We start from the raw sequence: 14,929 nt of genomic DNA on the forward strand, positions 1-14,929 counted from the left end.
AACTCCCTAGAAAGCAGGAACCTTGGAAGAAATGTAGAGAGGAACCAGGCCCAAATGGGTGGCCAGTCCTCTTCTGTCTGTACCGGGTGACATATGTATTCATATCAGTAGGCTGTACAATACAGGGGAATAAAACTATTCTAAAAGTGGGTAAGAGATGAAAGCTAAAAAAGGGGCTTGTCATCCTCCACTTACTATCACAAGGGTTAGTAACTACAGACTCATTTCATATCATCCTCCACTCACTATCACAAGAGTTAGTAACTACACAGACTCATTTCATATAACTTTAAAACACTGCCAGTTTGTCTACTTCACTTCTTTAGTCTACACTCTGATCACTCCAGACAGCCAAGTGAATAAAACAAATGCTGGAAATAATAGTGTCAAACCATGCAAGTCTCAGTAGCATGAAATAACATCTACCTTCTCATTGAAACAGTTCATCATGAAACAGTTCTACTGCAACTTTTCATACACAGTGGGAAGTTGGAATGAACAACAAACTTAGTTAGATAGAACCTGCTCTTACCATGATTAACACATTTCCCAATCTTCTCCTCCTCTTCTTCATCTTTAATGATGACATTCAGCTCCAGTGTTTGACTGCAGTCTTCCAGTTTCACTGATGCCATCTCTGGATCCTGCAGTGCAAACTGGGCTCCACTGTCACAATCAGGACCCAGTGACTGTGGGTTTGGACTCAGTGTGGAAGGAGAGGCAGGCTGGGTTTGTCATTACTGTTGATGTTACTGGCCTCAGACTTAATTCTAGTCCTGTAGTAACAATGAGAAACAGAAACAAAAGTTATTGTCCTGACAGTTCTGGCACTTTCTTTATTCTCTAAAAATATATTATATGTTCAATTATCTAATTCAGTGCTTGACTTGGACTGAAATAGGTGCCAGTACTGTTTATATTTAGGCACAGGAGCTCCACAGAACTGTTGAGCTAATATTCTATAAGAGGAACGGTCACGACTTCCGCCAAAGTCCAGTATGTTGTTTCTATACAGGTGTTTTTCGTGTATTAAATACCTCGTCCACGCATCTCAACTCTCCTGTGCCTGACTCCTTTTCACCAGTTACCCAAAGCCTTGACAGAAACACGGCAGGTGCCCCTGCAGTAGGGATCGAGGAGCGAGTCAGCAACACGCTGCTATTCTCCAGCATCTCGGCAGCGCCATGGAAGAGAGGAGGAGTTCCTCCAGCGTCTCCACCAGCACCACCAGTTTCAACTATAACCACCCCTCCTTCACCTGGTCCCAGTGGGATTGGGCTCGCCCTCCCGAGGGAGTATGATGGTTACGGCGGTGGGATGTCAGGGGTTCTTGCTCCAGCTAGAGATCTACCTGGCAACCGTCCACCTAGCTCCTTCAGGCCGAGAAAGCGTGGCCGCCCTCGTCTCCTGCCTCTCAGGGAAGGACCTGGAGTGGGCCAACGCCTTATGGCGGGAAGAAGAAGCCGTGTTGGACCATTTGGGATTTCAACCGCTTCGGGCAGTCTTTGACCATCCGCCTGAGAGTAGAGCGAGGCGGGTGAACGTCTCATACACCTGAGGCAGAGGACGAGGAGTTCACAGGAGTTCGTGTTGGACATCCGGACCCTGGGCCGGCGCGGGATGGAACGACAGGGCCCTGATCGATCACTACATGTGCAGTTTGCGCGAGGGCGTCCGTCGGGGAGTTGGCCTGCAGGGACACCACTCTCATATTCAACCAGCTGGTGGACCTGTCCATCCGACTGGATAGCGTGCTGGCTACCCGCGAACATCCAGATCGGGGTCTGTCGATTCCATCCCCAGCACCACCACTCCGACGCCCATGGAGCTTGGGAGGTGCTGCACTTAGGGCAACCGGAGGCGTGGGGCCATTCCATGCACCATCTGTGGCCGCAGAGGGCACACTGTCGGTCGGTGCTGGGAAGGTTCCTCTGGGAGTCAGGCAGCAGGCAGGGCACTCGTGTCACCCCAGGTGAGTCGGCACCAGGCTCCCAGAGCCCCTGGTTGCTCACATGGTTTTGTTTATTAATTTTCTTGAGTTTTCACCGAATTCCCAGCATAGGCGCTCGTAGATTCAGGCGCAGCTGGGAATTTTAATGACAGATCATTTGGCCATAGTTTAGAGATCCCCAATGTTCCTGTCGATATGCCCTTCCCTGTGCACGCCCTAGAAAGTCGACCATTAGGGTCAGGGCTAACGGGAGGCCACCGCTCCTCTGGGCATGGTTACGCAGGAGGGTCACAAGGAGAGAATCAGCCTCTTCCTTATTGATTCTCCTGCATTTCCCGTGGTGCTGGGCCTACCCTGGTTGGCCTGTCATGAACCCACTATTTCGTGGCAACAGACCTATCTCACGGGGTGGTCACGAAAGTGCTCGGGAGGTGTTTGGGGTTTCCATCAGTGCTACTACAGTGGAAAGCCTAGACCAGGTCTCTACCGTGCGCATCCCCTCTGAATTTACCAATTTGGCTCTCGCCTTCTGTAAGAAGAAGGCGACTCATTACCACCCCATCGACGGGGGGGATTGTGCGATAAATCTCCTGGTAGACGAGCACTTCCCAGGAGTTACGTGTATCCCCTGTCACAAGAGGAGACGGGGAGGAAATGGAAACATATGTTTCGAATCTCTGGGGCAGGGGTACATTCGGCCCTCCACTTCACCTGCCTCCTCAAGTTTATTTTCGTGAAGAAGAAGGATAGAGGTGTATTGACTGAGGCATTAACCAAATCACTGTGAGGTATTTACCCGCTGCCTCTCATAGCCAGTGCGAGCGAGTCAATGCACAGGGAACACTTCTTCAAAATTGGACCTCAGGAGCGCTTACAACCTGGTGCGTATCCGGGAGGGAGAAGAGTGGAAGACTGTGTTTAGTACCACATCAGGCCATGATGAGTACCTTGTCATGCCATACGGGTTGATGAATGCTCCAGTCTTCCAATCCTTTGTAGACGAGATTTTCAGGAACCTGCGGGCAGGGTGTAGAGTGTATATCGATGACATTCTGATTTACTCCTCTACACGCGCCAAGTATGTGTCCTTGGTGCGCAGGGTACTTAGACGACTGTTGGAGCATGACCTGTACGTCAAGGCTGAGAAATGCCTGTTCTTCCAGCAGGCCGTCTCCTTCCTAGGGTATCGCATTTCACATCAGGCACTAACCTCTCCCCTTCCAGTGCGTACTGGGGTACCAGCCGGTTCTGGCACCTAGGCATCAGAGCCAGATCGAGGTTCCTGCGGTGGATGACTGGTTTAGGCGCTCGTAGGAGACATGGGACGCCGCTCATGTGCACCTTCAGTGGGCCGGGAGGCGTTAGAAGAATGGCGCAGACCGTAGCGGTGATTCTCGGCCCGCCACCTGCCCAGCCGGGAAGCTGGGTCCGCGGGGTTTGTGGGGCCATTCAAAGTCCTGAGGAGACTGAACGAGGTTTATTTACAGGTTACAGCTTCCCCGATTACCATATTAACCCCTTGTTCCATGAGTCTCTCCTCAGGCCGGTGGTGCTGGTCCACTCCAGGAGTCTGAGGGTGCGGGGAGCTTGCCCGCCCCTTGGACATCAAGGGGGCCCCGGCGTATGTGTTGAGCCATACTGGACCCGAGGAGTCTAGCAAGGGCCTTCAGTACTCGTGGAGTGGGCGGGTACGGTCCGGGAGGAGAGATGCTGGGTGCCGGTGGAGGACGTATTGGACCTGTCGATGCTGCAGGGAGTTCCCGTCTCCATCCGGGTCAGTCCCCGAGGCCGGTGTCGGCGCGCGGCTCAAGGGGTTACTGTCACGACTTCCTCCGAAGTCAGTCTTTCTCCTTGTTCGGCGGCGCTCGGCGTCACCGGTATTCAAGCCATCGCCGATTCACTTTTAATTTTCCATTTGTTTTTTTGACACCTGGTTTCAATTCCCCATTACAGATTCAGTATTTAACCTCTGTTTCACACATGTATGTGTGCGTGTTTGTTCTATGCTGAAGACTATCTGACGGCTGGTATTTTGTTACCGGGCTTTGTATCTACGCCTGTTTATTCGTGGTACCGGTATATTTCACTAACCGTTGTATTGTTTCTATACCCGTGTTTTTGTGTATTAAATACCAGAAACAAAACATCTTTCTGGTAAGAAGAGGGGCAGGGGCGTATGCCTTATGATTAACGAGACGTGGTGTGATCACAACAACATACAGGAACTCAAGTCCTTCTGTTCACCTGACTAATCACTGCAGCTGTTCATAGTCCATCGGTAAATAGCCCACCCAATAAAAATGGAATTCCTCACAATCAAATGTCGACCGCAATATCTACCAAGGGAGTTCTCTTCGATAATAATCACAGCTGTATATTCCCCCAAGCAGACACATCGATGGCCCTGAACAAACTTTTATTTGACTCTTTGCAAACTGGAAACCACATATCCTAAGGCTGCATTCATTGTAGCTGGGGATTTTAACAAGGCTAATCTGAAAACAAGACTCCCTAAATTGTATCAGCATATCGATTGCGCAACCAGGGCTGGTAAAACCTGGGATCATTGCTATTCTAACTTCCGCGACGCATATAAGGCCCTCCCCCGCCTCCTTTCAGGAAAAAGCTGACTGACTCCATTTTGTTGCTCCCTGCCTACAGACAGAAATCCGGAAACAAGAAGCTCCCGTCGCTCAGGTCTGTTCAACGCTGGTCCAACCAATCTGATTCCACGCTTCAAGACTGTCGATACGTGACTGGGATATGTTCCGCATTGCTTTCAACAACATTGACGAATACGCTGAGTCGGTGAGCAGGTTCATTAGAAAGTGCGTTGACAATGTCGCTCCCATAGCAACGTTGAAACATTCCCAAACCAGAAACCGTGGATTAACGGCAGCTTTCGCGTGAAACTGAAAGCGCGAACCACTGCTTTTAATCAGGGCAAGGTGACAGGAAACATGACCGAATATAAACAGTGTAGCTATTCCTCCGTTAAAGGCAATCAAACAAGCTAAGTGTCAGTATAGAGACAAAGTAGTCACAATTCAATGACACAAGAGGTATGTGGCAGGGTCTACAGTCAATCACGGATTACAAAAAGAAAACCAGCCCGTCATGGACCAGGATGTCTTGCTCCCAGACAGACTAAATAACTTCTTTGCTCGCTTTGATGACAATACAGTGCCACTGATACGGCCCACAATCAAAACCTGCAGACTCTCCTTCACTGCAGCCGATGTGAGTAAAACATTTAAACATGTTAACCTCGCAAGGCTGCAGGCCCAGACGGCATCCCCAGGCGTGTCCTCAGAGCATGCGCAGACCAGCTGACTGGTGTGTTTACGGACATATTCAATCAATCCTTATCCCAGTCTGCTGTTCCACATGCTTCAACAGGGTCACCATTGTCCCGGTTCCCAAGAAAGCTAAGGTAACTGAGCTAAACGACTATCGCCCCGTAGCACTCACTTCCGTCATCATGAAGTGCTTTGAGAGACTAGTCCAAGGACCATATCACCTCCACCCTACCTGACACGCTAGACCCACTCCAATTTGCTTACCGTCCAAATAGGCCCTAACCCACCTGGACAAGAGGAATACCTATGTGAGAATGCTGTTCATCGACTTCAGCTCAGCATTTAACATCACAGTACCCTCCAAACTCGTCATCAAGCTCGAGACCCCGGGTCTAGACCCCGCCCTGTGCAACTGGGTACTGGACTTCCTGATGGGCCGCCCCAGGTGGTGAGGGTAGGTAACAACATCTCCACGGCAACTGCTCCGCCCACAACCATAAGGCTCTCCAGAGGGTAGTGAGGTCTGCACAACGCATCACCGGGGCAAACTACCTGCCCTCCAGGACACCTACACCACCCGATGTCACAGGAAGGCCATAAAGATCATCAAGGACAACAACCACCCGAGCCGAGCCACTGCCTGTTCACCCCGCTATCATCCAGAAGGCGAGGTCAGTTCAGGTGCATCAAAGCAGGGACCGAGAGACTGAAAAACAGCTTCTATCTCAAGGCCATCAGACTGTTAAACAGCCACCACTAACATTGAGTGGCTGCTGCCAACACATTGACTCAACTCCAGCCACTTTAATAATGGGAATTGATGTAAAATATATCACTAGCCACTTTAAACAATGCTTCTTAATATAATGTTTACATACCCTACATTACTCATCTCATATGTATATGTACAGTTGGGCAAAAAAGTATTTAGTCAGCCACCAATTGTGCAAGTTCTCCCACTTAAAAAGATGAGAGGCTTGTAATTGTGTGTGTATTGTGTGTAGATTGATGAGGATTTTTAATCCAAGTATCTCAGGTTTTGTTTCATAGAACTTTAAAACACTGGCAGTTTGTCTACTTCACCTCTTTAGTCTCCTCTCTGGTGCTGGTGTCAAACCATGCAAGTCTCAGTAGCATGAAATAACATCTACCTTCTCATTGAAACAGTTCTACTGCAACTTTTCATACACAGTGGGAAGTTGGAATGAAAAACAAACTTAGTTAGAACCTGCTCTTACCATGAGAAACAGATGTCCCAATCTTCTCCTCCTCTTCTTCATCTTTAATGTTGACATTCAGCTCCAGTGTTTGACTGCAGTCTTCCAGCTTCACTGATGCCATCTCTGGATCCTGCAGTGCAAACTGGGCCCCAATGTCACAATCAGGACCCAGTGACTGTAGGTTTGAAGTCAGTGTGGAAGGGAGAGGAGGCCTGCGTTTGTCCTCACTGTTGAGGTTAGAGGCCTCATACCAGAGTCGGCAAGTACTAGAGGAGAAACGGACAAAAAGTTGTGTATTCAAAGTCCTGGCACTTTATTCACTATTAAATATATTTGATTTTTTTCTTGGTCAATTATCTAATTCAGTGTTGACTTGGACTGAAATAGTTGCGGATACTCATTTTGTGTACGGTACTGTTTATATTTAGGTGCAGGAGCTTCATAAAACATTTGAGCTAAAACTTAACCTGTAGTAGATAAATGCACACAAGACTCAAAAACCATTTAGTACAAGGTTACAGTTTGTTTTTGGCAGCACTATGTACTATTTTCCTTAACCTTCTTCACGGTATTATTCCAATCAAAAAACAATTGTATTTCCATATAGAAATACATAGACGGACAAACTGAATGTGTCAATATTCTACACATGTAGAAACTGATAATCATTACATTTAAGGTCACACTACTGTTTTGAAGCTAAAATGGTCTCTGCTGCATCCACACTGTCTGCACTGAAGTCCGTTGACGCAGACCGAGTGGGAGCCGCCATTCTACCAGCTTGTGAATTGTTCCTCCCATGGAGATCTATGGACAATTACTTCGACCTCGTGGCCTGGTTTTTGCTCTGACAGGGCTGGGCGATGTGGCCAAAATATCATACCATTTTTCAAATTTTTGACGGTATTTTATGTTTTTGATTAATAAAAGTTCTACATTTGCTTTATGAGTAGTGCGTGACCCCAGGGTGGCAACACTTATATTCTAAATGAATTCAATGGGTCTTTCTCAATTCTGATTGTTTTATACTGTTCAATTCAACTTCAACCTAAAACAATTCCCTGCACTCATTTGAGGTCATTTACACACTGCCACGATATGGGCAAAAATACTAGGGCTTATTATTAACCAAATGTTGCAATTTAGATCAAAACACCAAGGTGAACTTTTGGAATCATGGAAATAAAACGATTATTCTAATTCTATAGTTAGAATATAAATAATGGGCACTTCTACCTTCTCATTGAAACAGTTCATCATGAAACAGTTCTACTGAAACTTTTCCTGCACAGTGGGAAGTTGGGATGAAACAAAACTTAGAACCTGCTCTTACCATGAGAAACAGATGTCCCAATCTTCTCCTCCTCTTCTTCATCTTTAATGTTGACATTCAGCTCCAGTGTTTGACTGCAGTCCTCCAGCTTCACTGATGCCATCTCTGGATCCTGCAGTGCAAACTGGGCTCCACTGTCACAATCAGGACCCAGTGACTGTAGGTTTGGAGTCAGTGCAGAAGGAGAGAGGAGGGCTGGGTTTGTCCTCACTGTTGATGTTACTAGCCTCATACCTGAGTCAGCAAGTAGTAGAAGAGAAACAGACATACATTATTGTCTTGCCAGTTCTGGCACCCTCTTTATTCTCTAAAATATATTATATTTCTTCTTGTTCAATTATCTAATTCAGTGATTGACTTTGACTGAAATAGCTGCCAGTACTGTTTATATTTAGGTGCAGGAGCTCCACAACACTGTTAAGCTGATATTCTATAAGAGGAACATGCGCTCAAACAGTAGACATTTGGAGGTGAACTCTTGTCTAAGTCAAGAACTGATCTCATTTCAATAGATCAGGTAGGTATGATTGACAAGAAAACATTGATGCATTAATATTAGACACAAAGGACACACAACGTAAGATCACTTAATATATAGATTTCCTAAATTCACATAAATGACTCAAAAACCATGAAGTACAAGGTTAGTTTGTTTCAAGCATCACTATGTATTATTTTCCTGAAGAACCGCGCGTCTTCGTTGTTTCAATCAAAACCAGCAGTATTTCCGTTCACACCATATGCATGTGTCTGAATATTAGTACACATGTACAAAACCAACAATCATTACATTCAGCTTCAAAACAGTTGCGCAACCATTACATTGTCTGCACTTTAGTCCCGTTTAGCTCAGTCCGAGTCGGCGCCGCCATTTTCACAGCGTGTGAATTTACACAAAACCTATAACATGCAGTTCTGAAATCTCAAATAAATGGGATTCTTTATGAAAATGAACCTGAGCAGAATATGTAATCCACTAAGACAAACCCAACGTCTCTAGTTACGTGACTTGTAAAATAGTTTGTCACCACGTTCTCCACTCGGTTTGACACAAAAATAACACATCAAACCTTTACCAAACCTGATAATAATTTAATAGATTTGCTACCTGGCATGGAATGACATGTTCTTTCGACATTAGAAAGTTTAAACGTGCTATTACGTACCTGTAGTAATAAAATGAAACATGAATGAAACAAAAGTTACCTTCTTGACTGCACAGTTCTGGCGCTTTTTTATTCTGAAGAATGGTGAGTGCCTGTCGGGAACTTCCTGTTCCCCCACTAACACCGTCCGTGCATTTCGGGATCCTTGGGTTGGCCCGACCCCATTACATGAGAAGGGGGTAGCTGTAGCTGCTGCTTCTCCTCCTTCTCTTGGACACTTCTCCTTTGCATAGTGTTGATCAAGCTGTCGATTGTGGCCTGTGGAATGTTGTCCCACCCCAGTTTGCAAGTGGATTTGGGCGGATTCCGGATGTGTCGGGGCACTCCGCTGAGAGTCAGACTCGGCCGACATCATGTGGCCTGAGGATGCGGGGATTGAGCTGGGCCGAATCCGGTGAGAGTTTATCTGGCTCAAATGCATTACTTGGGGCTCGGGCCGAATCCGGTGTGAGTTTATCTGGCCTCAAATGTATTACTTGGGGCTCGGGACGATTGGGGCTACTCTCTGGCAGATGAGTACACGGGCGCCTGTATATAATTAACATTTAATTATTTATTTATTTGTCCATATTTTTAATTGTTTCCGTGATAAAAAAATACTATTAACATTTAAATTAAATTATTTTAGAGTCCGGTTTAAGTTGTATTTTAGTATTTTGATACTTTGTACATGGCAACTGATAAGCATTAACACAGCAGTCGAGTGCAGATCCTCTAAGGGTGAAACATTTTCTGGCGACAGTAGTATGTGAAGTCTGGGAGGCCCAAAAAACTTCTCAGCTGTAGATATAATTATGTCCAGGAAGCTTGGCGCCAGTGATGTACTGCTGCACTACCTCTGTAGTGCCTTGCGGTAACAGGCAATGATGCAATAGGGGAATAGGTTTTGTCATGCCTGCTTCACGACTGTCTTGGTGTGCTTGGACCATGTTAGTTTGTTGGTGATGTGGACACCAAGGAATTTGAGGCTCTCAACCTGCTCAAAAATGAAATGCTAATTAGCTGCTAATGTGGCTATCATAAAGAACTACAAGTACAATGACGGCCTACCTCCTGGGCAAACCCTAATCCGAACGACACTGGGCCAATTGTGCTTCGCCCTATGGGACTCCCAATCACAGCCGGTTGTGATACAGCCTGGAATCAAACCAGGGTCTGTAGTGATGCTCTAGCACTGAGATGCAGTGTCTTAGACCGCTGCCCCACTCAGATGGCACATTTGTAAACCCGGAAAATATTCAACTCTGGTGACTGAAGGAATAGGCTGACAGAATCTATGGATAATAGCCTATAATTTAGTCTGTCAAACAGGTAAATGTAACAGTATTTAGACCGTGCCTCGACCATACCCGGGGCGCGAACCAGGGACCCTCTGCACACATCAACAACAGCCGCCCACGAACATGGTTACCCATCGCTCCACAAAAGCGAGCAAGGGAACTACTACTTCAAGGTCTCAGAGCAGGTGACGTCACCGATTGAAACTCTATTTAGCGCGAACCACCGCTAACTAGCCAGCCGCCACATCAGTTACATATAGACCTTGTAGTCATAGCAGATAATATTCTAATCTTTGGTGACTTTAATATTCACATGGAAAAGTCCACAGACCCACTCCAAAAAAGCTTTCAGAGCCATCATCGACTCAGTGGGTTTTGTCCAACATGTCTCTGGACCCACTCACTGTCACAGTCATACGCTGGACCTAGTTTTGTCCCATGGAATAAATGTTGTGGATCTTAATGTTTTTCCTCATAATCCTGGACTATCGGACCACCATTTTATTACGTTTGCAATTGCAACAAAATAATCTGCTCAGACTCCCAACCAAGGACCATCAAAAGTCGTGCTATAAATTCACAGACAACACAAAGATTCCTTGATGCCCTTCCAGACTCCTCTGCCTACCCAAGGACGCCAGAGGACAAAAATCAGTTAACCACCTAACTGAGGATCTCAATTTAATCTTGCGCAATACCCTAGATGCAGTTGCACCCTAAAACTAAAACATTTCTCATAAGAAACTAGCTCCCTGGTACACAGAAAATACTGAGCTCTGAAGCAAGCTTCCAGAAAATTGAACGGAAATAGCGCCACACTATAAACTGGAAGTCTTCCGACTAGCTTGGAAAGATGGTACCGTGCAGTACCGAAGAGCCCTTACTGCTGCTCGATCATCCTATTTTTCTAACTTAATTGAGGAAAATAAGAACAATCCGAATTCCTTTTTGATACTGTCGCAAAGCTAACTAAAAGCAGCATTCCCAAGAGAGCATGACTTTCACTTTAGCAGTGATAAATTCATGAACTTCTTTGAGGAAAAGATTATGATTATTAGAAAGCAAATTACGGACTCCTCTTTAAACCTGCGATTCCTCCAAACCTCAGTTGTCCTGAGTCTGCACAACTCTGCCAGGACCTAGGATCAAGAGAGACGCTCAAGTGTTTTAGTACTATATCTCTTGACACAATGATGAAAATAATCATGGCCTCTAAACCTTCAAGCTGCATACTGGACCCTATTCCAACTAAACTACTGAAAGAGCTGCTTCCTGTGCTTGGCCCTCCTATGCTGAACATAATAAATGGCTCTCTATCCACTGGATGTGTACCAAACTCACTAAAAGTGGCAGTAATAAAGCCTCTCTTGAAAAAGCCAAACCTTGACCCAGAAAATATAAAAACTATCGGCCTATATCGAATCTTCCATTCCTCTCAACAATTTAGAGAAGGCTGTTGCGCAGCAACTCACTGCTTTCCTGAAGACAAACAATGTATACGAAATGCTTCAGTCTGGTTTTAGACCCCATCATAGCACTGAGACGGCACTTGTGAAGGTGGTAAATGACATTTTAATGGCATCGGACCGAGGCTCTGCATCTGTCCTCGTGCTCCTAGACCTTAGTGCTGCTTTTGATACCATCGATCACCACATTCTTTTGGAGAGATTGGAAACCCAAATTCGTCTACACGGACATGTTCTGGCCTGGTTCAGATCTTATCTGTCGGAAAGATATCAGTTTGTCTCTGTGAATGGTTTGTCCTCTGACAAATCAACTGTAAATTTCGGTGTTCCTCAAGGTTCTGTTTTAGGACCACTATTGTTTTCACTATATATTTTACCTCTTGGGGATGTTATTCGAAAACATAATGTAAACTTTCACTGCTATGCGGATGACACACAGCTGTACATTTCAATGAAACATGGTGAAGCCCCAAAATTGCCCTCGCTAGAAGCATGTTTCAGACATGAGGAAGTGGATGGCTGCAAACTTTCTACTATTAAACTCGGACAAAACAGAGATGCTTGTTTTAGGTCCCAAGAAACAAAGAGATCTTCTGTTGAATCTGACAATTAATCTTAATGGTTGTACTGTCGTCTCAAATAAAACTGTGAAGGACCTCGGCGTTACTCTGGACCCTGATCTCTCTTTTGAAGAACATATCAAGACCATTTCGAGGACAGCTTTTTTCCATCTACGTAACATTGCAAAAATCAGAAACTTTCTGTCCAAAAAATGATGCAGAAAAAATTAATCCATGCTTTTGTCACTTCTAGGTTAGACTACTGCAATGCTCTACTTTCCGGCTACCCGGATAAAGCACTAAATAAATTTCAGTTAGTGCTAAATACGGCTGCTAGAATCCTGACTAGAACCAAAAAATTTGATCATATTACTCCAGTGCTAGCCTCTCTACACTGGCTTCCTGTCAAAGCAAGGGCTGATTTTAAGGTTTTACTGCTAACCTACAAAGCATTACATGGGCTTGCTCCTACCTATCTCTCTGATTTGGTCCTGCCGTACATACCTACACGTACGCTACGGTCACAAGACGCAGGCCTCCTAATTGTCCCTAGAATTTCTAAGCAAACAGCTGGAGGCAGGGCTTTCTCCTATAGAGCTCCATTTTTATGGAACGGTCTGCCTACCCATGTCAGAGAAGCAAACTCGGTCTCAACCTTTAAGTCTTTACTGAAGACTCATCTCTTCAGTGGGTCATATGATTGAGTGTAGTCTGGCCCAGGAGTGGGAAGGTGAACGGAAAGGCTCTGGAGCAACGAACCGCCCTTGCTGTCTCTGCCTGGCGGTTCCCCTCTTTCCACTGGGATTCTCTGCCTCTAACCCTATTACAGGGCTGAGTCACTGGCTTACTGGGGCTCTCTCATGCCGTCCCTGCAGGGGTGCGTCACCTGAGTGGGTTGATTCACTGTTGTGGTCATCCTGTCTGGGTTGGGCTATACTCAGCCTTGTCTCAGGATGGTAAGTTGGTGGTTGAAGATATCCCTCTAGTGGTGTGGGGGCTGTGCTTTGGCAAAGTGGGTGGGGTTATATCCTTCCTGTTTGGCCCTGTCCGGGGTGTCCTTGGATGGGGCCACAGTGTCTCCTGTCCCCTCCTGTCTCAGCCTCCAGTATTTATGCTGCAGTAGTTTGTGTCGGGGCTAGGGTCAGTTTGTTATATCTGGAGTACTTCTCCTGTCCTATTCGGTGTCCTGTGTGAATCTAAGTGTGCGTTCTCTAATTCTCTCCTTCTTTCTTTCTCTCTCTCGGAGGACCTGAGCCCTAGGACCATGCCCCAGGACTACCTGACATGACGACTCCTTGCTGTCCCCAGTCCACCTGGCCATGCTGCTGCTCCAGTTTCAACTGACCTGAGCCCTAGGACCATGCCCCAGGACTACCTGACATGATGACTCCTTGCTGTCCCCAGTCCACCTGGCCATGCTGCTGCTCCAGTTTCAACTGTTCTGCCTTACTATTATTCGACCATGCTGGTCATTTATGAACATTTGAACATCTTGGCCATGTTATGTTATAATCTCCACCCGGCACAGCCAGAAGAGGACGGGCCACCCCCACGTATGCTCTCTCTAATTCTCTCTTTCTTTCTCTCTCTCGGAGGACCTGAGCCCTAGGACCGTGCCCCAGGACTACCTGACATGATGACTCCTTGCTGTCCCCGGTCCACCTGACTGTGCTGCTGCTCCAGTTTCAATTGTTCTGCCTTGTTATTATTCGACCATGCTGGTCATTTATGAACATTTGAACATCTTGGCCATGTTCTGTTATAATCTCCACCCGGCACAGCCAGAAGAGGACTGGCCACCCACATAGCCTGGTTCCTCTCTAGGTTTCTTCCTAGGTTTTGGCCTTTCTAGGGAGTTTTCCTAGCCACCATGCTTCTACACCTGCATTGCTTGCTGTTTGGGGTTTTAGGCTGGGTTTCTGTACTGCACTTTGAGATATCAGCTGATGTACGAAGGGCTATATAAATAAATTTGATTTGATATAGACCTACCTCTGATTCCTTGAATAGGAAGGAATATACTCCAACACAGAGCGCTCTTGTTAGTAGCCTAAAGTCAGTTTAATTTGAAGACTGTTGAAATGAATTAGACCTTCTCCAATTAGCCTACTTTCAGCACCCATGTGTTGTTCATCTCACGGCTACCGCTTCATAGTAATGTAAGTTGTTTAAATTACTTGAATATGGCTTATTGTGAGGTCAATAACTATGTGCAATGAAACCTTGTTTTCGTAGTCCGCGGGCACGGATATTTATATATACAGTTGAAGTCGGAAGTTGGAGTCATTAAAACTAGTTTTTCAACCACTCCACAAATTTCTTGTTAACAAACTTTAGGTTTGGCAAGTCGGTTAGGACATCTACTTTGTGCATGACACAAGTCCAACAATTTCCAACAATTGTTTACAGACAGATTATACCTTCAAACTCAGTGCCTCTTTGCTTGATATCATGGGAAAATCAAAAGAAATCAGCCAAGACCTCAGACAAAAAATTGTAGACATCCCAAGTCTGGTTCATCCTTGGGAGCAATTTCCAAATGCCTGAAGGTACCACCTTCATCTGTACAAACAATAGCATGCGATTATAAACACCATGGGACCACGCAGCCGTCATACCGCTCAGGAAGGAGATGCGTTCTGTCATCTAGAGAT

General features: G+C 45.9%; 1 protein-coding gene across 20 annotated transcripts in view; it reads right to left on the reverse strand.

Annotated features, from left to right (window-relative positions):
* Positions 1 to 14,929, reverse strand: part of LOC118370541 (zinc finger protein 883-like) — a 159,065-nt gene that overhangs the window by 105,698 nt on the left and 38,438 nt on the right. For 4 of the 20 annotated variants that reach the window (XM_052513265.1, XM_052513260.1, XM_052513257.1 and 1 more), the window contains exons 1-2: positions 8,970 to 8,998; positions 7,804 to 8,037 (exon numbers count right to left, since the gene is read on the reverse strand). The exons of 10 other annotated variants lie outside the window; for them this stretch is intronic. In XM_052513265.1, the coding sequence (XP_052369225.1) occupies positions 7,804 to 8,037; positions 8,970 to 8,991 (256 nt within the window). In that variant the 5' untranslated portion in view covers positions 8,992 to 8,998. 6 more of the 20 variants (XM_052513269.1, XM_052513264.1, XM_052513259.1 and 3 more) reach the window with 4 other exon arrangements.

Source organism: Oncorhynchus keta, unplaced genomic scaffold (genome assembly GCF_023373465.1).
Source record: "Oncorhynchus keta strain PuntledgeMale-10-30-2019 unplaced genomic scaffold, Oket_V2 Un_contig_998_pilon_pilon, whole genome shotgun sequence".
In the NCBI taxonomy this organism is placed as follows: domain Eukaryota; kingdom Metazoa; phylum Chordata; class Actinopteri; order Salmoniformes; family Salmonidae; genus Oncorhynchus; species Oncorhynchus keta.